General features: G+C 44.8%; 1 protein-coding gene across 2 annotated transcripts in view; it reads left to right on the top strand.

The window, feature by feature from the left end:
• LOC139392751 (protein tyrosine phosphatase receptor type O) overlaps positions 1-25163 on the top strand; it is a 129456-nt gene that overhangs the window by 101470 nt on the left and 2823 nt on the right. Inside the window, exons 16-24 of one of the 2 annotated variants that reach the window (XM_071140994.1) lie at positions 1515-1583; positions 5813-5896; positions 7719-7754; positions 10862-10943; positions 11062-11152; positions 11288-11364; positions 13123-13380; positions 23437-23591; positions 24388-24523. In XM_071140994.1, the coding sequence (XP_070997095.1) occupies positions 1515-1583; positions 5813-5896; positions 7719-7754; positions 10862-10943; positions 11062-11152; positions 11288-11364; positions 13123-13380; positions 23437-23591; positions 24388-24523 (988 nt within the window). The remainder of the gene's footprint in view (positions 1-1514; positions 1584-5812; positions 5897-7718; positions 7755-10861; positions 10944-11061; positions 11153-11287; positions 11365-13122; positions 13381-23436; positions 23592-24387; positions 24524-25163) is intronic. The other variant, XM_071140995.1, reaches the window with a different exon arrangement.

Below are 25163 nucleotides of genomic sequence, written 5' to 3'. Positions count from 1 at the left end.
ACTACCAAGACCACTGGCTCCTCTCCCCCCTGACTACCATGACCACTGGCTCATCTCCCCCTGACTACCATGACCACTGGCTCCTCTCCTCCTGACTACCATGACCACTGGCTCCTCTCCCCCCTGACTACCATGACCACTGGCTCCTCTCCCCCTGACTACCAAGACCACTGGCTCCTCTCCTCCTGACTACCAGGACCACTGGCCCCTCTCCTCCCCTGACTACCATGACCACTGGCTCCTCTCCTCCTGACTACCAGGACCACTGGCCCCTCTCCTCCCCTGACTACCATGACCACTGGCTCCTCTCCTCCTGACTACCAAGACCACAGGCTCCTCTCCTCCTGACTACCATGACCACTGGCTCCTCTCCCCCTGACTACCATGACCACTGGCTCCTCTTCCCCTGACTACCATGACCACTGGCTCCTCTCCCCCTAACTACCATGACCACTGGCTCCTCTCCCCCTGACTACCAAGACCACTGGCTCCTCTCCTCCTGACTACCATGACCACTGGCTCCTCTCCCCCCTGACTACCATGACCACTGGCTCCTCTCCTCCCCTGACTACCAAGACCACTGGCTCCTCTCCTCCCCTGACTACCATGACCACTGGCTCCTCTCCAACCTGACTACCAAGACCACTGGCTCCTCTCCTCCTGACTACCAGGACCACTGGCTCCTCTCCCCCTGACTACCAAGACCACTGGCTCCTCTCCCCCCTGACTACCATGACCACTGGTGTTCAGTGTAGATCAGGTCATTACCCACAGAGCCCCAGGTTAGATCTGTCCAGTGTAGATCAGGTCATTACCCACAGAGCCCCAGGTTAGATCTGCCCAGTGTAGATCAGGTCATTACACACAGAGCCCCAGGTTAGATCTGTCCAGTGTAGATCAGGTCATTACACACAGAGCCCCAGGTTAGATCTGTCCAGTGTAGATCAGGTCATTACCCACAGAGCCCCAGGTTAGATCTGTCCAGTGTAGATCAGGTCATTACCCACAGAGCCCCAGGTTAGATCTGCCCAGTGTAGATCAGGTCATTACACACAGAGCCCCAGGTTAGATCTGTCCAGTGTAGATCAGGTCATTACACACAGAGCCCCAGGTTAGATCTGTCCAGTGTAGATCAGGTCATTACACACAGAGCCCGAGGTTAGATCTGCCCAGTGTAGATCAGGTCATTACCCACAGAGCCCCAGGTTAGATCTGTCCAGTGTAGATCAGGTCATTACCCACAGAGCCCCAGGTTAGATCTGCCCAGTGTAGATCAGGTCATTACACACAGAGCCCCAGGTTAGACCTGTCCAGTGTATATCAGGTCATTACCCACAGAGCCTGTTAATAGATAGAATACTAGCATTTTTGGTTAAAGCATTTTCAATTCCTCTTTATTGTTTTAGTCATCAAAACATTTGACTTCCTCTTTTTATTGTTTTAGTCATCATGTGGGTAATACAGTAAATGTGAGTTATCTTTGTGTTTGTAGCTAAATCCTGTCTTTCTTCCAGGGAGTGCGGAGCAGAAACATTCGTCAACTTTGCTTCGTTTGAGAGAGACAGCAAACTGCCCTACAACTGGTAGGAATTACCACATCTCTACACTGAACCAGAAACCCAAAACAACAAGTCTGCTGTCCTCAGTCAACCAGACTATCTGAATGTTCAAATCCATTCCTCTAATCCATCAGACCAGGGAGAGAGAGAGAGGCTACAACTCTGTTTAACACTGGCTAGAGTTAGTAGGACTAACCTCTAATCCAACTATCAGACCAGGGAGAGAGAGAGAGGCTACAACTCTGTTTAACACTGGCTAGAGTTAGTAGGACTAACCTCTAATCCAACTATCAGACCAGGGAGAGAGAGAGAGGCTACAACTATGTTTAACACTGGCTAGAGTTAGTAGGACTAACCTCTAATCCAACTATCAGACCAGGGAGAGAGAGAGAGGCTTCAATTCTGTTTAACACTGGCTAGAGTTAGTAGGAATAACCTCTAATCCAACTATCAGACCAGGGAGAGAGAGAGAGAGGCAACAACTCTGTTTAACACTGGCTAGAGTTAGTAGGACTAACCTCTAATCCAACTATCAGACCAGGGAGAGAGAGAGAGGCTACAACTCTGTTTAACACTGGCTAGAGTTAGTAGGAATAACCTCTAATCCAACTATCAGACCAGGGAGAGAGAGAGAGGCTTCAATTCTGTTTAACACTGGCTAGAGTTAGTAGGAATAACCTCTAATCCAACTATCAGACCAGGGAGAGAGAGAGAGAGGCAACAACTCTGTTTAACACTGGCTAGAGTTAGTAGGAATAACCTCTAATCCAACTATCAGACCAGGGAGAGAGAGAGAGAGGCTACAACTCTGTTTAACACTGGCTAGAGTTAGTAGGACTAACCTCTAATCCAACTATCAGACCAGGGAGAGAGAGAGAGGCTACAACTCTGTTTAACACTGGCTAGAGTTAGTAGGACTAACCTCTAATCCAACTATCAGACCAGGGAGAGAGAGAGAGGCTACAACTCTGTTTAACACTGGCTAGAGTTAGTAGGAATAACCTCTAATCCAACTATCAGACCAGGGAGAGAGAGAGAGGCTACAACTCTGTTTAACACTGGCTAGAGTTAGTAGGACTAACCTCTAATCCAACTATCAGACCAGGGAGAGAGAGACAGAGGCTACAACTCTGTTTAACACTGGCTAGAGTTAGTAGGAATAACCTCTAATCCAACTATCAGACCAGGGAGAGAGAGAGAGGCTTCAACTCTGTTTAACACTGGCTAGAGTTAGTAGGAATAACCTCTAATCCAACTATCAGACCAGGGAGAGAGCGAGAGGCTACAACTCTGTTTAACACTGGCTAGAGTTAGTAGGACTAACCTCCAATCCAACTATCAGACCAGGTGGAGAGAGAGAGAGGCTACAACTCTGTTTAACACTGGCTAGAGTTAGTAGGAATAACATCTAATCTAACTATCAGACCAGGGAGAGAGAGAGAGAGAGGCTACAATTCTGTTTAACACTGGCTAGAGTTAGTAGGACTAACCTCTAATCCAACTATCAGACCAGGGAGAGAGAGTTTAGAGGCTACAACTCTGTTTAACACTGGCTAGAGTTAGTAGGACTAACCTCTAATCCAACTATCAGACCAGGGAGAGAGAGAGAGGCTACAACTCTGTTTAACACTGGCTAGAGTTAGTAGGAATAACCTCTAATCCAACTATCAGACCAGGGAGAGAGAGAGAGGCTACAACTCTGTTTAACACTGGCTAGAGTTAGTAGGACTAACCTCTAATCCAACTATCAGACCAGGTGGAGAGAGAGAGAGACTACAACTATGTTTAACACTGGCTAGAGTTAGTAGGAATAACATCTAATCCAACTATCAGACCAGAGAGAGAGAGAGAGGCTACAACTCTGTTTAACACTGGCTAGAGTTAGTAGGAATAACCTCTAATCCAACTATCAGACCAGGGAGAGAGAGAGAGAGACTACAACTCTGTTTAACACTGGCTAGAGTTAGTAGGAATAACCTCTAATCCAACTATCAGACCCTGGAGAAGGTGTTGATAACAGACTAATGATGATTAATATAAGGGCTTAATGACGGTCTGTTACGTCATATAAAGGGTTAAAGTTCATCCTAAACACACACATTTAATATAAAGGCTTAAAGCCTGTCCCTTACGGCAGGCCTTGGCTTCATCCTAAACACACACACACCTCCCATCACTAAGCCATACCTCCTCTCGGTGTGGTGTTAACGTGAACCATCTCTTCATTCCGTCAGTCATGTGGCTGATCCAGTCTTGCACAGCTTGTCTTTTCTACGTGCATGATGATGATGAATGGCTGGCTAAGTGGTAGTTCTGTTAGCGTCAACAACTTATTTACATTACAAGGACTGTTGTTGTGGAGGAACAAGTCGTTGTTGGCCGCGGGAATAGGACCATTCATTTGATGTGTATTGAGCTCTGTGGAATGGATCCTCACCATGGGGTCTGTAAAGCCAAGCAGCTGTCATTGGGCCCTAATGAACACTGAGTCCTACTGTAAAGCCAAACAGATGTCATTGGGCCCTAATGAACACTGAGTCCTACTGTAAAGCCAAACAGCTGTCATTGGGCCCTAATGAACACTGAGTCCTACTGTAAAGCCAAACAGATGTCATTGGGCCCTAATGAACACTGAGTCCTACTGTAAAGCCAAACAGATGTCATTGGGCCCTAATGAACACTGAGTCCTACTGTAAAGCCAAACAGCTGTCATTGGGCCCTAATGAACACTGAGTCCTACTGTAAAGCCAAACAGCTGTCATTGGGCCCTAATGAACACTGAGTCCTACTGAGGAACTGTTAGATATCAACATTGGGCCCTAATGGACACTGAGTCCTACTACTGAGGAACTGTTAGATATCAACACTGAGCCCTAATGGACACTGAGTCCTACTTTGGAACTGTTAGATATCAACATTGGGCCCTAATGAACACTGAGTCCTACTGAGGAACTGTTAGATATCAACACTGAGCCCTAATGGACACTGAGTCCTACTACTGAGGAGCTGTTAGATATCAACACTGAGCCCTAATAAACACTGAGTCCTACTGAGGAACTGTTAGATATCAACATTGGGCCCTAATGAACACTGAGTCCTACTGAGGACCTGTTAGATGTCAACATTGGGCCCTAATGAACACTGAGTCCTACTGAGGACCTGTTAGATGTCAACATTGGGCCCTAATGAACACTGAGTCCTACTGAGGACCTGTTAGATGTCAACATTGGGCCCTAATGAACACTGATGAAGAGAACAGTCATTGATGTCCCCACTGTGAACCAACAGAAGGCTGTTAGTGGCCTGATGAGGAGAACAGTCATTGATGTCCCCACTGTGAACCAACAGAAGGCTGTTAGTGGCCTGATGAGGAGAACAGTCATTGATGTCCCCACTGTGAACCAACAGAAGGCTGTTAGGGGCCTGATGAGGAGAACAGTCATTGATGTCTCCACTGGGAACCAACAGAAGGCTGTTAGGGGCCTGATGAAGAGAACAGTCATTGATGTCCCCACTGTGAACCAACAGAAGGCTGTTAGGGGCCTGATGAGGAGAACAGTCATTGATGTCTCCACTGGGAACCAACAGAAGGCTGTTAGGGGCCTGATGAGGAGAACAGTCATTGATGTCCCCACTGTGAACCAACAGAAGGTTGTTAGTGGCCTGATGAGGAGAACAGTCATTGATGTCCCCACTGTGAACCTACAGTAGGCTGTTAGGGGCCTGATGAGGAGAACAGTCATTGATGTCTCCACTGTTATTGACCAGAGAGTTAAAGACAGGTCACTATAGTAGATCTTATTAACAGGCTCAGACTGTAAGGTGCATTAACAGTGTTGACCTCTGACAGGAACTACTCTGCCCTACCTCTCTGTCATGATACTAATGGTGTCTGTTAACAGTGTTGACCTCTGACAGGAACTACTCTGCCCTACCTCTCTGTCATGATACTAATGGTGTCTGTTCTGTCTGTCTGTTCTGTCTGTTCTGTCCCCACCTGTCTGTCTGTCTGTTCTGTCCTGTCTGTTCTGTCTGGTCTGTCTGTCTGTTCTGTCCCCACCTGTCTGTCTGTCTGTCTGTCTGTCTGTCTGTCTGTCTGTCTGTCTGTCTGTCTGTCTGTCCCCACCTGTCTGTCTGTCTGTCTGTCTGTCTGTCTGTCTGTCTGTCTGTCCCCACCTGTCTGTCTGTCTGTCTGTCTGTCTGTCTGTCTGTCTGTCTGTCTGTCTGTCTGTCTGTCTGTCTGAACCCTTCAGGCGAAGGAGCCTCTTTGCCTTTCTCACCCTCCTGCCATCCTGCCTTTGGACTGACTATCTTTTGGCTTTTTATATTAATCCTTGGTAAGTAACTGTTCTGGGGCCTGTGTTAGAAAGGCTGTCCCCTCTGACTCCTTAGTAAGTAACTGTTCTGGGACCTGTGTTAGAAAGGCTGTCCTCTCTGCCTCCTTGGTAAGTAACTGTTCTGGGACCTGTGTTAGAAAGGCTGTCCTCTCTGCCTCCTTGGTAAGTAACTGTTCTGGGACCTGTGTTAGAAAGGCTGTCCTGTCTGCCTCCTTGGTAAGTAACTGTTCTGGGGCCTGTGTTAGAAAGGCTGTCCTGTCTGCCTCCTTGGTAAGTAACTGTTCTGGGGCCTGTGTTAGAAAGGCTGTCCCCTCTGACTCCTTAGTAAGTAACTGTTCTGGGGCCTGTGTTAGAAAGGCTGTCCTCTCTGCCTCCTTGGAAAGTAACTGTTCTGGGGCCTGTGTTAGAAAGGCTGTCCTCTCTGCCTCCTTGGTAAGTAACTGTTCTGGGGCCTGTGTTAGAAAGGCTGTCCTGTCTGCCTCCTTGGTAAGTAACTGTTCTGGGGCCTGTGTTAGAAAGGCTGTCCTCTGACCATAGACACCGAGCTACCTGAAAGGTCCCTTTTCTTATTGATGTGACTTAAGGAGTCTGTAGCCAGACATTTCACATACAAATGATCTGCATTTCCACTGTCAATCAACTGGTGGAGAAAAGAGTCCCAGGATCCTGAGGTGATCAGAGTGTGTTCAGATCAGAGATCTTTCTAGTAATCCTCTGTCTGTGGTTGGAACAGTCCTTCACATAAAACACACTCTTCAAGATGGATTCAATAACATGGCATGGCAAGGTACTAACATACTGTAGCATGATACTAGCAACAGTTTGGCCTTCCTGTCTGCTTGCTGTCTGCTTGCTGTCTGCTTACTGTCTGCCCTCTGTCTGCCCTCTGTCTGCCCTCTGTCTGCCCTCTGTCTGCTTGCTGTCTGCTTGCTGTCTGCCCTCTGTCTGCTTGCTGTCTGCACTCTGTCTGCCCGCTGTCTGCCCGCTGTCTGCTTGCTGTCTGCACTCTGTCTGCCATCTGTCTGCACTCTGTCTGCTTGCTGTCTGCACTCTGTCTGCCCTCTGTTTGCTTGCTGTCTGCACTCTGTCTGCACTCTGTCTGCCTGCTGTCTGTCTGCCATCTGTCTGCATGCTGTCTGCCCACAGTCTGCACTCTGTCTGCCCACTGTCTGCACTCTGTCTGCCCGCTGTCTCCCTGCTGTCTGCCCGCTGTCTGCTTGCTGTCTGCCCGCTGTCTGCTTGCTATCTGCTATCTGTCTGCCCTCTGTCTGCTTGCTGTCTGCCTGCTGTCTGCTATCTGTCTGCCCTCTGTCTGCTTGCTGTCTCTCTGTCTGCTTGCTGTTTGCTTGCTGTCTGCTTGCTGTCTGCCCTCTGTCAGCTTGCTGTCTGCTCGCTGTCTGCCCTCTGTCTGCTTGCTGTCTGCCCTCTGTCAGCTTGCTGTTTGCTTGCTGTCTGCTTGCTGTCTGCTATCTGTCTGTCCTCTGTCTGCTTGCTGTCCGCTTGCTGTCTGCTATCTGTCTGCCCTCTGTCAGCTTGCTGTCTGCTTGATGTCTGCACTCTGTCAGCTTGCTGTCTGCCCGTTGGGTGGTGATGTGGGTCCAGTGGGGGTTGAATAAGGAAGCTCGGACGAGTCAAGTGTGTTTGTATCATCTATGAGTTGGGGATTTGGGACAGACATCACTTGAGCATGTTGCTGTTCTGTAGGTTATCCTCTATTGTCTAGAATGACACCAAGCAGTGATTTGATTGGATGTTGGATCCCTTCTGGTGGGAACTAAATGTCTGATTATAAAATGGTGGAACTTCCTTCTGTGTTTTATAGGAGCAAGACTGCTTTAAAGAAACGGAAGCTAACAAGGTAACACTACTAGGAAAGGGATGTGTGTCTGCTGCAGTATGTGCTTGTGAGGAAATCTGTTCATCTGTGTGTGTGTGTGTGTGAACTGTGTTAATCTGTGTGTGAGTGTGTTAATCTGTGTGTGTGTGTGAACTGTGTTAATCCGTGTGTGTTAATATGTGTGTGTGAAGTGTGTTAATCTGGGTGTGTGATGTGTGTTAATCTGTGTGTGTGTGAAATGTGTTAACGTGTGTGTGTTAATCTGGGTGTGTGTGAAATGTGTTAATGATGTGTGTGTGTGTTAATGTGTGTGTGTGTTAATCTGTGTGTGAGGTGTTGTAACAATTCTCCTCCTCTTCTGAGGAGGAGTAGGAAATATCGGACCAATGCGCACTGTTCTGTGTGTTGTGTTTCAGCCCTGTCCATCTGGATGACTGTTGTGTTTCAGCCCTGTCCAGCTGGATGACTGTTCCATGTGTTGTGTTTCAGCCCTGTCCAGATGGATGACTGTTCTGTGTGTTGTATTTCAGCCCTGTCCAGATGGATGACTGTTCTGTGTGTTGTGTTTCAGCCCTGTCCAGCTGGATGACTGTTCTGTGTGTTGTGTTTCAGCCCTGTCCAGATGGATGACTGTTCTGTGTGTTGTGTTTCAGCCCTGTCCAGATGGATGACTGTTCTGTGTGTTGTGTTTCAGCCCTGTCCAGCTGGATGACTGTTCCATGTGTTGTGTTTCAGCCCTGTCCAGATGGATGACTGTTCTGTGTGTTGTGTTTCAGCCCTGTCCAGCTGGATGACTGTTCTGTGTGTTGTGTTTCAGCCCTGTCCAGATGGATGACTGTTCTGTGTGTTGTGTTTCAGCCCTGTCCAGATGGATGACTGTTCTGTGTGTTGTGTTTCAGCCCTGTCCAGCTGGATGACTGTTCCATGTGTTGTGTTTCAGCCCTGTCCAGATGGATGACTGTTCTGTGTGTTGTGTTTCAGCCCTGTCCAGCTGGATGACTGTTCCATGTGTTGTGTTTCAGCCCTGTCCAGATGGATGACTGTTCTGTGTGTTGTGTTTCAGCCCTGTCCAGATGGATGACTGTTCTGTGTGTTGTGTTTAAGCCCTGTCCAGCTGGATGACTGTTGTGTTTCAGCCCTGTCCAGCTGGATGACTGTTCCATGTGTTGTGTTTCAGCCCTGTCCAGATGGATGACTGTTCTGTGTGTTGTGTTTCAGCCCTGTCCAGATGGATGACTGTTCTGTGTGTTGTGTTTCAGCCCTGTCCAGCTGGATGACTGTTCTGTGTGTTGTGTTTCAGCCCTGTCCAGATGGATGACTGTTCTGTGTGTTGTGTTTCAGCCCTGTCCAGATGGATGACTGTTCTGTGTGTTTTGTTTCAGCCCTGTCCATCTGGATGACTGTTCCATGTGTTGTGTTTCAGCCCTGTCCAGATGGATGACTGTTGTGTTTCAGCCCTGTCCAGCTGGATGACTGTTCTGTGTGTTGTGTTTCAGCCCTGTCCAGATGGATGACTGTTGTGTTTCAGCCCTGTCCATCTGGATGACTGTTCCATGTGTTGTGTTTCAGCCCTGTCCAGATGGATGACTGTTGTGTTTCAGCCCTGTCCATCTGGATGACTGTTCCATGTGTTGTGTTTCAGCCCTGTCCAGATGGATGACTGTTGTGTTTCAGCCCTGTCCAGCTGGATGACTGTTCTGTGTGTTTTGTTTCAGCCCTGTCCATCTGGATGACTGTTCCATGTGTTGTGTTTCAGCCCTGTCCAGATGGATGACTGTTGTGTTTCAGCCCTGTCCAGCTGGATGACTGTTCTGTGTGTTGTGTTTCAGCCCTGTCCAGATGGATGACTGTTGTGTTTCAGCCCTGTCCATCTGGATGACTGTTCCATGTGTTGTGTTTCAGCCCTGTCCAGATGGATGACTGTTGTGTTTCAGCCCTGTCCAGCTGGATGACTGTTCCATGTGTTGTGTTTCAGCCCTGTCCAGATGGATGACTGTTCTGTGTGTTGTATTTCAGCCCTGTCCAGCTGGATGACTGTTCTGTGTGTTGTGTTTCAGCCCTGTCCAGCTGGATGACTGTTCTGTGTGTTGTGTTTCAGCCCTGTCCAGATGGATGACTGTTCTGTGTGTTGTGTTTCAGCCCTGTCCAGATGGATGACTGTTCTGTGTGTTGTGTTTCAGCCCTGTCCAGCTGGATGACTGTTCCATGTGTTGTGTTTCAGCCCTGTCCAGATGGATGACTGTTCTGTGTGTTGTGTTTCAGCCCTGTCCAGCTGGATGACTGTTCTGTGTGTTGTGTTTCAGCCCTGTCCAGCTGGATGACTGTTCCATGTGTTGTGTTTCAGCCCTGTCCAGATGGATGACTGTTCTGTGTGTTGTGTTTCAGCCCTGTCCAGATGGATGACTGTTCTGTGTGTTGTGTTTCAGCCCTGTCCAGCTGGATGACTGTTCCATGTGTTGTGTTTCAGCCCTGTCCAGATGGATGACTGTTCTGTGTGTTGTGTTTCAGCCCTGTCCAGCTGGATGACTGTTCCATGTGTTGTGTTTCAGCCCTGTCCAGATGGATGACTGTTCTGTGTGTTGTGTTTAAGCCCTGTCCAGCTGGATGACTGTTGTGTTTCAGCCCTGTCCAGCTGGATGACTGTTCCATGTGTTGTGTTTCAGCCCTGTCCAGATGGATGACTGTTCTGTGTGTTGTGTTTCAGCCCTGTCCAGATGGATGACTGTTCTGTGTGTTGTGTTTCAGCCCTGTCCAGCTGGATGACTGTTCTGTGTGTTGTGTTTCAGCCCTGTCCAGATGGATGACTGTTCTGTGTGTTGTGTTTCAGCCCTGTCCAGATGGATGACTGTTCTGTGTGTTTTGTTTCAGCCCTGTCCATCTGGATGACTGTTCCATGTGTTGTGTTTCAGCCCTGTCCAGATGGATGACTGTTGTGTTTCAGCCCTGTCCAGCTGGATGACTGTTCTGTGTGTTGTGTTTCAGCCCTGTCCAGATGGATGACTGTTGTGTTACAGCCCTGTCCATCTGGATGACTGTTCCATGTGTTGTGTTTCAGCCCTGTCCAGATGGATGACTGTTGTGTTTCAGCCCTGTCCAGCTGGATGACTGTTCTGTGTGTTGTGTTTCAGCCCTGTCCAGATGGATGACTTTGATGCGTACCTCAAAGACATGAGCAAAGACTCCGCCTACAAGTTCTCTCTGCAGTTTGAGGTAGTATTCTGATGACCTAATGATCATGTTAAAGCTGGATTAGATATTGTGCTTGAGTCGTCGCTCATGGCCTGTCATGTGTCTGTCATGTGTCTGTCATGTGTCTGTCATGTTGTAGGAGCTGAAGAGCGTAGGTCTGGATCTTTCCCATGATGCAGCAGACCTGCCTATCAACAGACCCAAGAACCGCTACACCAACATCCTGCCGTGTGAGTGACCGACAGGAAACAGTAGCAGACACTAAGCCATATATAACAGTATACTTTAACATGGTAGTTTATCTGTAGGAACAGACAAGAAACAGATCACTGATGAGTACTGAATAGAACCATGACTTTCCCCAGATGACTTCAGCAGAGTGAAGGTGATCTATTTACATAACGACGAGGGATCAGACTACATCAACGCCAACTACATACCAGTAAGTACCAGTACATACCAACTACATAACAGTAAGTACCAGTACATACCAACTACATAACAGTAAGTACCAGTACATACCAACTACATAACAGTAAGTACCAGTACATACCAACTACATACCAGTTAGTACCAGTACATACCAACTACATACCAGTTAGTACCAGTACATACCAACTACATAACAGTAAGTACCAGTACATACCAACTACATAACAGTTAGTACCAGTACATACATCTACATACCAGTTAGTACCAGTACATTCCAACTACATAACAGTAAGTACCAGTACATACCAACTACATACCAGTAAGTACCAGTACATACCAACTACATAACAGTAAGTACCAGTACATACCAACTACATACCAGTTAGTACCAGTACATACCATCTACATACCAGTTAGTACCACTACACACCAGCTACATACCAGTTAGTACCAGTACATACCAACTACTTACCAGTACATACCATATACATACCAGTTAGTACCAGTACATACCATATACATACCAGTACATACCAACTACATACCAGTTAGTACCAGTACATACCATCTACATACCAGTTAGTACCAGTACATACCAACTACATACCAGTTAGTACCAGTACATACCATCTACATACCAGTACCTACCAACTACATACCAGTTAGTACCAGTACATACCATCTACATACCAGTATATACCAACTACATACCAGTTAGTATACGTACATACCATCTACATACCAGTTAGTTCCGGTATATACCAACTACATACCAGTTAGTACCAGTACATACCAACTACGTACCAGTACCTACCAACTACATACCAGTTAGTACCAGTACATACCAACTACATACCAGTTAGTACCAGTACATACCAACTACATACCAGTTAGTACCAGTACATACCAACTACATACCAGTTAGTACCAGTACATACCAACTACATACCAGTTAGTACCAGTACCAGGGCCCTCTGCCTGAGACCTTAACCTCAACAGTAACCATAACCCTGCTTTTCTCCCTCTACAGGGTTATAAATCATCACCCAGGGCCCTCTGCCTGAGACCTTAACCTCAACAGTAACCATAACCCTTGTTTTCTCCCCCTCCAGGGTAATAAATCACCACCCAGGGCCCTCTGCCTGAGACCTGAACCTCAACAGTAACCATAACCCTGGTTTTCTCCCCCTCCAGGGTTATAAATCATCACCCAGGGCCCTCTGCCTGAGACCTGAACCTCAACAGTAACCATAACCCTGGTTTTCTCCCTCTACAGGGTTATAAATCACCACCCAGGGCCCTCTGCCTGAGACCTTAACCTCAACAGTAACCATAACCCTGGTTTTCTCCCTCTACAGGGTTATAAATCATCACCCAGGGCCCTCTGCCTGAGACCTTAACCTCAACAGTAACCATAACCCTGGGTTTCTCCCCCTCCAGGGTTATAAATCACCACCCAGGCCCCTCTGCCTGAGACCTTAACCTCAACAGTAACCATAACCCTGGTTTTCTCCCCCTCCAGGGTTATAAATCATCACCCAGGGCCCTCTGCCTGAGACCTGAACCTCAACAGTAACCATAACCCTGGTTTTCTCCCCCTCCAGGGTTATAAATCACCACCCAGGGCCCTCTGCCTGAGACCTGAACCTCAACAGTAACCATAACCCTGGTTTTATCCCTCTATAGGGTTACAAATCACCACCCAGGGCCCTCTGCCTGAGACGTGAACCTCAACAGTAACCATAACCCTGGTTGTCTCCCCCTCCAGGGTTATAAATCACCCAGAGAGTACATCGCTACCCAGGGTCCTCTGCCTGAGACGAGGAACGACTTCTGGAACATGATCCTGCAGCAGAAGAGCCACATCATTGTGATGCTGACGCAGTGTAACGAGAGGCGCAGGGTGAAGTGTGACCACTACTGGCCATTCACAGATGAGCCGGTGACCTACGGAGAGATCAGTGTTGAGATGCTGTCGGAGTCAGAATCACCAGAGTGGACCATAAGGAACTTCAGACTGGGATATGTGAGTGGATCTACAGCATCACATGACAAACAAACAACACTGATTTCAAAGTTTAGCAAACCAAACAACTCTAGTTGCACGAGAACTACTTTTAACAATTTACACTGAACATACAGTGCCTTGCGAAAGTATTCGGCCCCCTTGAACTTTGCGACCTTTTGCCACATTTCAGGCTTCAAACATAAAGATATAAAACTGTATTTTTTTGTGAAGAATCAACAACAAGTGGGACACAATCATGAAGTGGAACGACATTTATTGGATATTTCAAACTTTTTTAACAAATCAAAAACTGAAAAATTGGGGCGTGCAAAATTATTCAGCCCCCTTAAGTTAATACTTTGTAGCGCCACCTTTTGCTGTGATTACAGCTGTAAGTCGCTTGGGGTATGTCTCTATCAGTTTTGCACATCGAGAGACTGAAATTTTTTCCCATTCCTCCTTGCAAAACATCTCGAGCTCAGTGAGGTTGGATGGAGAGCATTTGTGAACAGCAGTTTTCAGTTCTTTCCACAGATTCTCGATTGGATTCAGGTCTGGACTTTGACTTGGCCATTCTAACACCTGGATATGTTTATTTTTGAACCATTCCATTGTAGATTTTGCTTTATGTTTTGGATCATTGTCTTGTTGGAAGACAAATCTCCGTCCCAGTCTCAGGTCTTTTGCAGACTCCATCAGGTTTTCTTCCAGAATGGTCCTGTATTTGGCTCCATCCATCTTCCCATCAATTTTAACCATCTTCCCTGTCCCTGCCGAAGAAAAGCAGGACCAAACCATGATGCTGCCACCACCATGTTTGACATTGGGGATGGTGTGTTCAGGGTGATGAGCTGTGTTGCTTTTACGCCAAACATAACGTCTTGCATTGTTGCCAAAAAGTTCAATTTTGGTTTCATCTGACCAGAGCACCTTCTTCCACATGTTTGGTGTGTCTCACAGGTGGCTTGTGGCAAACTTTAAATGACACTTGTTATGGATATCTTTAAGAAATGGCTTTCTTCTTGCCACTCTTCCATAAAGGCCAGATTTGTGCAATATACGACTGATTGTTGTCCTATGGACAGAGTCTCCCACCTCAGCTGTAGATCTCTGCAGTTCATCCAGAGTGATCATGGGCCTCTTGGTTGCATCTCTGATCAGTCTTCTCCTTGTATGAGCTGAAAGTTTAGAGGGACGGCCAAGTCTTGGTAGATTTGCAGTGGTCTTATACTCCTTCCATTTCAATATTATCGCTTGCACAGTGCTCCTTGGGATGTTTAAAGCTTGGGAAATCTTTTTGTATCCAAATCCGGCTTTAAACTTCTTCACAACAGTATCTCGGACCTGCCTGGTGTGTTCCTTGTTCTTCATGAGGCTCTCTGCGCTTTTAACGGACCTCTGAGACTATCACAGTGCAGGTGCATTTATACGGAGACTTGATTACACACAGGTGGATTGTATTTATCATCATTAGTCATTTAGGTCAACATTGGATCATTCAGAGATCCTCACTGAACTTCTGGAGAGAGTTACTGAATAATTTTGCACGCCCAATTTTTCAGTTTTTGATTTGTTAAAAAAGTTTGAAATATCCAATAAATGTCGTTCCACTTCATGATTGTGTCCCACTTGTTGTTGATTCTTCACAAAAAAATACAGTTTTATATCTTTATGTTTGAAGCCTGAAATGTGGCGAAAGGTTGCAAAGTTCAAGGGGGCCGAATACTTTCGCAAGGTATTGTATATTATTTAGTATATGTAAAGACAAGATTAAAACAAGAATAGTCTGATGGGTGACAATATTAGCGTATCACTTGTGAATGATGCCCAGCATAAGAAACAATGCCTTTTTTTGGGACTTGTTCGAATCATAGTATCACACCTCATGTAGTCTAGCCCATAGTCCTATAAGGTTAGTATCACACCTCATGTAGTCTAGCCCATAGTCCTATAAGGTTAGTATCACACCTCATGTAGTCTAGCCCATAGTCCTATATGTTTTAATAAGGTTAGTATCACACCTCATGTAGTCTAGCCCATAGTCCTATATGTTTTAATAAGGTTAGTATCACACCTCATGTAGCCTAGCCCATAGTCCTATATGTTTTAATAAGGTTAGTATCACACCTCATGTAGCCTAGTCCATAGTCCTATAAGGTTAGTATCACACCTCATGTAGTCTAGCCCATAGTCCTATATGTTTTAATAAGGTTAGTATCACACCTCATGTAGTCTAGTCCATAGTCCTATAAGGTTAGTATCACACCTCATGTAGTCTAGCCCATAGTCCTATATGTTTTAATAAGGTTAGTATCACACCTCATGTAGCCTAGTCCATAGTCCTATAAGGTTAGTATCACACCTCATGTAGTCTAGTCCATAGTCCTATAAGGTTAGTATCACACCTCATGTAGCCTAGTCCATAGTCCTATAAGGTTAGTATCACACCTCATGTAGCCTAGTCCATAGTCCTATAAGGTTAGTATCACACCTCATGTAGTCTAGTCCATAGTCCTATAAGGTTAGTATCACACCTCATGTAGCCTAGCCCATAGTCCTATATGTTTTAATAAGGTTAGTATCACACCTCATGTAGCCTAGTCCATAGTCCTATATGTTTTAATAAGGTTAGTATCACACCTCATGTAGTCTAGTCCATAGTCCTATAAGGTTAGTATCACACCTCATGTAGCCTAGTCCAAAGTCCTATAAGGTTAGTATCACACCTCATGTAGTCTAGTCCATAGTCCTATATGTTTTAATATGGTTAGTATCACACCTCATGTTGTCTAGCCCATAGTCCTATAAGGTTAGTATCACACCTCATGTAGTCTAGTCCATAGTCCTATAAGGTTAGTATCACACCTCATGTAGCCTAGTCCATAGTCCTATAAGGTTAGTATCACACCTCATGTAGTCTAGTCCATAGTCCTATAAGGTTAGTATCACACCTCATGTAGCCTAGCCCATAGTCCTATATGTTTTAATAAGGTTAGTATCACACCTCATGTAGCCTAGTCCATAGTCCTATATGTTTTAATAAGGTTAGTATCACACCTCATGTAGTCTAGTCCATAGTCCTATAAGGTTAGTATCACACCTCATGTAGCCTAGCCCATAGTCCTATAAGGTTAGTATCACACCTCATGTAGCCTAGCCCATAATCCTATATGTTTTAATAAGGTTAGTATCACACCTCATGTAGCCTAGTCCATAGTCCTATATGTTTTAATAAGGTTAGTATCACACCTCATGTAGTCTAGTCCATAGTCCTATAAGGTTAGTATCACACCTCATGTAGCCTAGTCCAAAGTCCTATAAGGTTAGTATCACACCTCATGTAGTCTAGTCCATAGTCCTATATGTTTTAATAAGGTTAGTATCACACCTCATGTAGCCTAGCCCATAGTCCTATAAGGTTAGTATCACACCTCATGTAGCCTAGCCCATAGTCCTATATGTTTTAATAAGGTTAGTATCACACCTCATGTAGTCTAGCCCATAGTCCTATATGTTTTAATAAGGTTAGTATCACACCTCATGTAGCCTAGCCCATAGTCCTATAAGGTTAGTATCACACCTCATGTAGTCTAGCCCATAGTCCTATATGTTTTAATAAGGTTAGTATCACACCTCATGTAGCCTAGCCCATAGTCCTATAAGGTTAGTATCACACCTCATGTAGCCTAGCCCATAGTCCTGTAAGGTTAGTATCACACCTCATGTAGTCTAGTCCATAGTCCTGTCAGGTTAGTATCACACCTCATGTAGTCTAGTCCATAGTCCTATAAGGTTAGTATCACACCTCATGTAGCCTAGTCCATAGTCCTATAAGGTTAGTATCACACCTCATGTAGTCTAGTCCATAGTCCTATAAGGTTAGTATCACACCTCATGTAGTCTAGTCCATAGTCCTATAAGGTTAGTATCACACCTCATGTAGTCTCGTCCATAGTCCTATAAGGTTAGTATCACACCTCATGTAGCCTAGCCCATAGTCCTATATGTTTTAATAAGGTTAGTATCACACCTCATGTAGCCTAGTCCATAGTCCTATATGTTTTAATAAGGTTAGTATCACACCTCATGTAGTCTAGTCCATAGTCCTATAAGGTAAGTATCACACCTCATGTAGCCTAGTCCAAAGTCCTATAAGGTTAGTATCACACCTCATGTAGTCTAGTCCATAGTCCTATAAGGTTAGTATCACACCTCATGTAGTCTAGTCCATAGTCCTATAAGGTTAGTATCACACCTCATGTAGCCTAGCCCATAATCCTATAAGGTTAGTATCACACCTCATGTAGTCTAGCCCATAGTCCTATATGTTTTAATAAGGTTAGTATCACACCTCATGTAGCCTAGTCCATAGTCCTATATGTTTTAATAAGGTTAGTATCACACCTCATGTAGTCTAGTCCATAGTCCTATATGTTTTAATAAGGTTAGTATCACACCTCATGTAGCCTAGCCCATAGTCCTATAAGGTTAGTATCACACCTCATGTAGTCTAGTCCATAGTCCTATATGTTTTAATAAGGTTAGTATCACACCTCATGTAGCCTAGCCCATAGTCCTATAAGGTTAGTATCACACCTCATGTAGCCTAGCCCATAGTCCTATAAGGTTAGTATCACACCTCATGTAGCCTAGCCCATAGTCCTATATGTTTTAATAAGGTTAGTATCACACCTCATGTAGTCTAGTCCATAGTCCTATATGTTTTAATAAGGTTAGTATCACACCTCATGTAGCCTAGCCCATAGTCCTATAAGGTTAGTATCACACCTCATGTAGCCTAGCCCATAGTCCTATATGTTTTAATAAGGTTAGTATCACACCTCATGTAGTCTAGTCCATAGTCCTATATGTTTTAATAAGGTTAGTATCACACCTCATGTAGCCTAGCCCATAGTCCTATAAGGTTAGTATCACACCTCATGTAGCCTAGCCCATAGTCCTATAAGGTTAGTATCACACCTAATGTAGCCTAGCCCATAGTCCTATAAGGTTAGTATCACACCTCATGTAGTCTAGTCCATAGTCCTATAAGGTTAGTATCACACCTCATGTAGTCTAGCCCATAGTCCTATATGTTTTAATAAGGTTAGTATCACACCTCATGTAGCCTAGCCCATAGTCCTATAAGGTTAGTATCACACCTCATGTAGTCTAGCCCATAGTCCTATAAGGTTAGTATCACACCTCATGTAGTCTAGCCCATAGTCCTATAAGGTTAGTATCACACCTCATGTAGCCTAGCCCATAGTCCTATATGTTTTAATAAGGTTAGTATCACACCTCATGTAGCCTAGCCCATAGTCCTATAAGGTTAGTATCACACCTCATGTAGCCTAGCCCATAATCCTATAAGGTTTGTATCATACCTCATGTAGTCTAGTCCATAGTCCTATATGTTTTAATAAGGTTAGTATCACACCTCATGTAGTCTAGTCCATAGTCCTATATGTTTTAATAAGGTTAGTATCACACCTCATGTAGTCTAGTCCATAGTCCTATATGTTTTAATAAGGTTAGTATCACACCTCATGTAGTCTAGCCCATAGTCCTATATGTTTTAATAAGGTTAGTATCACACCTCATGTAGTCTAGCCCATAGTCCTATAAGGTTAGTATCACACCTCATGTAGCCTAGTCCATAGTCCTATAAGGTTAGTATCACACCTCATGTAGTCTAGTCCATAGTCCTATAAGGTTAGTATCACACCTCATGTAGCCTAGTCCATAGTCCTATAAGGTTAGTATCACACCTCATGTAGTCTAGTCCATAGTCCTATAAGGTTAGTATCACACCTCATGTAGTCTAGTCCATAGTCCTATATGTTTTAATAAGGTTAGTATCACACCTCATGTAGCCTAGTCCATAGTCCTATAAGGTTAGTATCACACCTCATGTAGTCTAGTCCATAGTCCTATAAGGTTAGTATCACACCTCATGTAGTCTAGTCCATAGTCCTATATGTTTTAATAAGGTTAGTATCACACCTCATGTAGTCTAGTCCATAGTCCTATATGTTTTAATAAGGTTAGTATCACACCTCATGTAGCCTAGCCCATAGTCCTATAAGGTTAGTATCACACCTCATGTAGTCTAGCCCATAATCCTATAAGGTTTGTATCACACCTCATGTAGTCTAGTCCATAGTCCTATATGTTTTAATAAGGTTAGTATCACACCTCATGTAGCCTAGCCCATAGTCCTATAAGGTTAGTATCACACCTCATGTAGTCTAGCCCATAGTCCTATAAGGTTAGTATCACACCTCATGTAGTCTAGCCCATAGTCCTATAAGGTTAGTATCACACCTCATGTAGTCTAGCCCATAGTCCTATAAGGTTAGTATCACACCTCATGTAGCCTAGCCCATAGTCCTATAAGGTTAGTATCACACCTCATGTAGTCTAGCCCATAATCCTATATGTTTTAATAAGGTTAGTATCACACCTCATGTAGTCTAGCCCATAATCCTATATGTTTTAATAAGGTTAGTATCACACCTCATGTAGTCTAGCCCATAGTCCTATAAGGTTAGTATCACACCTCATGTAGCCTAGTCCATAGTCCTATAAGGTTAGTATCACACCTCATGTAGTCTAGCCCATAATCCTATATGTTTTAATAAGGTTAGTATCACACCTCATGTAGTCTAGTCCATAGTCCTATATGTTTTAATAAGGTTAGTATCACACCTCATGTAGCCTAGCCCATAGTCCTATAAGGTTAGTATCACACCTCATGTAGTCTAGTCCATAGTCCTATATGTTTTAATAAGGTTAGTATCACACCTCATGTAGTCTAGTCCATAGTCCTATATGTTTTAATAAGGTTAGTATCACACCTCATGTAGTCTAGCCCATAGTCCTATAAGGTTAGTATCACACCTCATGTAGCCTAGCCCATAGTCCTATAAGGTTAGTATCACACCTCATGTAGTCTAGCCCATAGTCCTATAAGGTTAGTATCACACCTCATGTAGCCTAGCCCATAGTCCTATAAGGTTAGTATCACACCTCATGTAGCCTAGCCCATAATCCTATAAGGTTAGTATCACACCTCATGTAGTCTAGTCCATAGTCCTATATGTTTTAATAAGGTTAGTATCACACCTCATGTAGTCTAGCCCATAGTCCTATATGTTTTAATAAGGTTAGTATCACACCTCATGTAGCCTAGCCCATAGTCCTATATGTTTTAATAAGGTTAGTATCACACCTCATGTAGCCTAGTCCATAGTCCTATAAGGTTAGTATCACACCTCATGTAGTCTAGTCCAAAGTCCTATAAGGTTAGTATCACACCTCATGTAGCCTAGTCCATAGTCCTATAAGGTTAGTATCACACCTCATGTAGTCTAGTCCATAGTCCTATAAGGTTAGTATCACACCTCATGTAGTCTAGCCCATAGTCCTATAAGGTTAGTATCACACCTCATGTAGTCTAGTCCATAGTCCTATAAGGTTAGTATCACACCTCATGTAGTCTAGTCCATAGTCCTATAAGGTTAGTATCACACCTCATGTAGCCTAGTCCATAGTCCTATATGTTTTAATAAGGTTAGTATCACACCTCATGTAGCCTAGTCCATAGTCCTATAAGGTTAGTATCACACCTCATGTAGTCTAGCCCATAGTCCTATATGTTTTAATAAGGTTAGTATCACACCTCATGTAGCCTAGCCCATAGTCCTATAAGGTTAGTATCACACCTCATGTAGTCTAGTCCATAGTCCTATAAGGTTAGTATCACACCTCATGTAGTCTAGCCCATAGTCCTATAAGGTTAGTATCACACCTCATGTAGTCTAGCCCATAGTCCTATAAGGTTAGTATCACACCTCATGTAGCCTAGCCCATAGTCCTATAAGGTTAGTATCACACCTCATGTAGTCTAGCCCATAATCCTATATGTTTTAATAAGGTTAGTATCACACCTCATGTAGTCTAGTCCATAGTCCTATATGTTTTAATAAGGTTAGTATCACACCTCATGTAGCCTAGCCCATAGTCCTATAAGGTTAGTATCACACCTCATGTAGCCTAGCCCATAGTCCTGTAAGGTTAGTATCACACCTCATGTAGCCTAGCCCATAGTCCTATAAGGTTAGTATCACACCTCATGTAGTCTAGTCCATAGTCCTATAAGGTTAGTATCACACCTCATGTAGTCTAGCCCATAATCCTATATGTTTTAATAAGGTTAGTATCACACCTCATGTAGCCTAGCCCATAGTCCTATATGTTTTAATAAGGTTAGTATCACACCTCATGTAGTCTAGTCCATAGTCCTATAAGGTTAGTATCACACCTCATGTAGTCTAGCCCATAGTCCTATAAGGTTAGTATCACACCTCATGTAGTCTAGTCCATAGTCCTATATGTTTTAATAAGGTTAGTATCACACCTCATGTAGTCTAGTCCATAGTCCTATAAGGTTAGTATCACACCTCATGTAGCCTAGCCCATAGTCCTATAAGGTTAGTATCACACCTCATGTAGCCTAGCCCATAGTCCTATATGTTTTAATAAGGTTAGTATCACACCTCATGTAGCCTAGCCCATAGTCCTATATGTTTTAATAAGGTTAGTATCACACCTCATGTAGTCTAGTCCAAAGTCCTATAAGGTTAGTATCACACCTCATGTTGTCTAGTCCAAAGTCCTATAAGGTTAGTATCACACCTCATGTAGCCTAGCCCATAGTCCTATAAGGTTAGTATCACACCTCATGTAGCCTAGCCCATAGTCCTATATGTTTTAATATGGTTAGTATCACACCTCATGTAGTCTAGTCCATAGTCCTATAAGGTTAGTATCACACCTCATGTTGTCTAGCCCATAGTCCTATAAGGTTAGTATCACACCTCATGTAGCCTAGCCCATAGTCCTATAAGGTTAGTATCACACCTCATGTAGCCTAGCCCATAGTCCTATAAGGTTAGTATCACACCTCATGTAGCCTAGCCCATAGTCCTATAAGGTTTGTATCACACCTCATGTAGCCTAGCCCATAGTCCTATATGTTTTAACAAGGTTAGTATCACACCTCATGTAGCCTAGCCCATAGTCCTATATGTTTTAATAAGGTTTGTATCACAACTAAAGTGGCCAAATAACTTCTTAAAATGAAGCACATTAATCTGCTTTAAAGGGGTGTAGAGCCTAACTGGGGGTGTAGAGCCTAACTAGCACATACAGTTGAAGTCGGAAGTTTACATACACCTTAGCCAAATACATTTAAACTCAGTTTTTTACAATTCCTGACATTTAATCCTAGTTAAAATTCCCTGTTTTAGGTCAGTTAGGATCAACACTTTATTTTAAGAATGTGAAATGTCAGAATAATAGTAGAGAGAATTATTTATTTCAGATTTTATTTCTTTCATCACATTCCCAGTGGGTCAGTAGTTTACATACACTGAATTAGTATTTGGAAGCATTACCTTTAAATTGTTTAACTTGGGTCAAATGTTACGGGTAGCCTTCCACAAGCTTCACACAATAAGTTGGGTGAATTTTGGCCCATTCTTCCTGACAGAGCTGGTGTATCTGAGTCAGGTTTTTAGGCCTCCTTGCCTGCACATGCTTTTTCAGTTCTGCCCACACATTTTCTATAGGCTTGAGATCAGGGCTTTGTGATGGCCACTCCAATACCTTGACTTTGTTGTCCTTAAGCCATTTTGCCACAACTTTGGAAGTATGCTTGGGGTTATTGTCCATTTGGAAGACCCATTTAAGACCAAGCTTTAACTTCCTGGCTGATGTCTTGAGATGTTGCTTCAATATATCCACATCATTTTCCTTCCTCATGAAGCCATCTATTTTGTGAAGTGCACCAGTCCGTCCTGCAGCAAAGCACCCCCACAACATGATGCTGCCACCCCCGTGCTTCACGGTTGGGGTGGTGTTCTTCGGCTTGCAAGTCTCCCCCTTTTTAGGAGGTGGAGGTGGAGGAGGTGCCCTGCTGCTAGCTAGACCCGGATGGAGAGATCTGATGTATACTGATCCATCAGCCTTGTCTAACTGTCTGTCTTTCCGTGGTGTCTCCCCCTGCAGGCTGACGAGTCTCAGGACGTCCTCCATCTCAACTACACGTCCTGGCCGGACCACGGTGTCCCCACGGTCAACGCCATCGATAGCATCCTGCAGTTCGTACACATCGTCCGCCAGCAGGCCAACCGCACCAAAGAACCCATTGTGGTTCACTGCAGGTACGTACAGGGTCTACCAGGCTCAACCACAGGGGCCATGCTGTCAGGGACATGTTACTCAGACAGAGTTGTCTGAGAGCTCCCAAATGGAAGCCAGTAGTCCTTAGAGAAATAGCCTTCAGACAAAACTTCCAGTCCACATATGAAACCTAAATGGAAGCCAGTAGGCCTTAGAGAAACAACCTTCAGGCCAAACTTCCAGTCCACATATGAAACCTAAATGGAAGCCAGTAGGCCTTAGAGAAACAACCTTCAGACCAATCTTTCAGTCTACACAGGTAGTAATGCACAAGGTAACTAACAATTAACAAAACAACTCTGTTTACTTTGAGAAGATTGTCACTTGTAAAGAATTGAGAAAACCAGGCCTTTTGAACTATAAACAGTTTCCTAGTAACAAACGTTTCTCTACAGTACACTCTTTCACTGCATTGATGAGAGGCAACCATGTTGTCTTCAACTGTCAAGTCCTTTCCAACCAGTGCAGAGGCAACTGAGCCACTCAAACCATAGTGAGATGTCAGACGGTTATCAGAGGTTATTAATGAGTTGAGAGCTCTACAGTGCTGTGGTCTCTCCACTAACAGGATGTTGTGTTGTCTTCAGCTGTCAAGTCCTTTCCAACCAGTGCAGAGGCAACTGAGCCACTCAAACCATAGTGAGATGTCAGACGGTTATCAGAGGTTATTAATGAGTTGACAGCTCTACAGTGCCGTGTCTCTCCACAGTGCTGGTGTCTCTCCACTAACAGGATGTTGTGTCTCTCCACTAACAGGATGTTGTGTTGTCTCCACAGTGCTGGTGTGGGCCGGACAGGGACCTTCATCGCTCTGGACCGACTGATGCAGCACATCAGAGAACATGAGTATACTGACATCCTGGGTATGGTGTCTGAGATGAGGTCTCATCGACTCTCCATGGTCCAGACAGAGGTAAGAGACAGTCCCAGTGGGGGTTAGGGTTAGGATCTGAGATGAGGTCTCATCGACTCTCCATGGTCCAGACAGAGGTAAGACTCCTTTCCCCTCAGACCAAGGTACTGTAGGGCCCCATCTGGTCTATGGTCAGACTGTCTCCTTTCCCCTCAGACCGAGGTACTGTAGGGCCCCATCTGGTCTCTGGTCAGACTGTCTCCTTTCCCCTCAGACCGAGGTACTGTAGGGTCCCATCTGGTCTCTGGTCAGACTGTCTCCTTTCCCCTCAGACCGAGGTACTGTAGGGCCCCATCTGGTCTCTGGTCAGACTGTCTCCTTTCCCCTCAGACCGAGGTACTGTAGGGCCCCATCTGGTCTCTGGTCAGACTGTCTCCTTTCCCCTCAGACCGAGGTACTGTAGGGTCCCATCTGGTCTCTGGTCAGACTGTCTCCTTTCCCCTCAGACCGAGGTACTGTAGGGCCCCATCTGGTCTATGGTCAGACTGTCTCCTTTCCCCTCAGACCGAGGTACTGTAGGGCCCCATCTGGTCTCTGGTCAGACTGTCTCCTTTCCCCTCAGACCGAGGTACTGTAGGGTCCCATCTGGTCTCTGGTCAGACTGTCTCCTTTCCCCTCAGACCGAGGTACTGTAGGGTCC

This window comes from Oncorhynchus clarkii, chromosome 33 (genome assembly GCF_045791955.1).
Source record: "Oncorhynchus clarkii lewisi isolate Uvic-CL-2024 chromosome 33, UVic_Ocla_1.0, whole genome shotgun sequence".
Lineage (NCBI taxonomy): Eukaryota > Metazoa > Chordata > Actinopteri > Salmoniformes > Salmonidae > Oncorhynchus > Oncorhynchus clarkii.
Note: the sequence above shows the minus strand (reverse complement) of the source record. Positions and strands in the feature narration are given on the sequence as shown.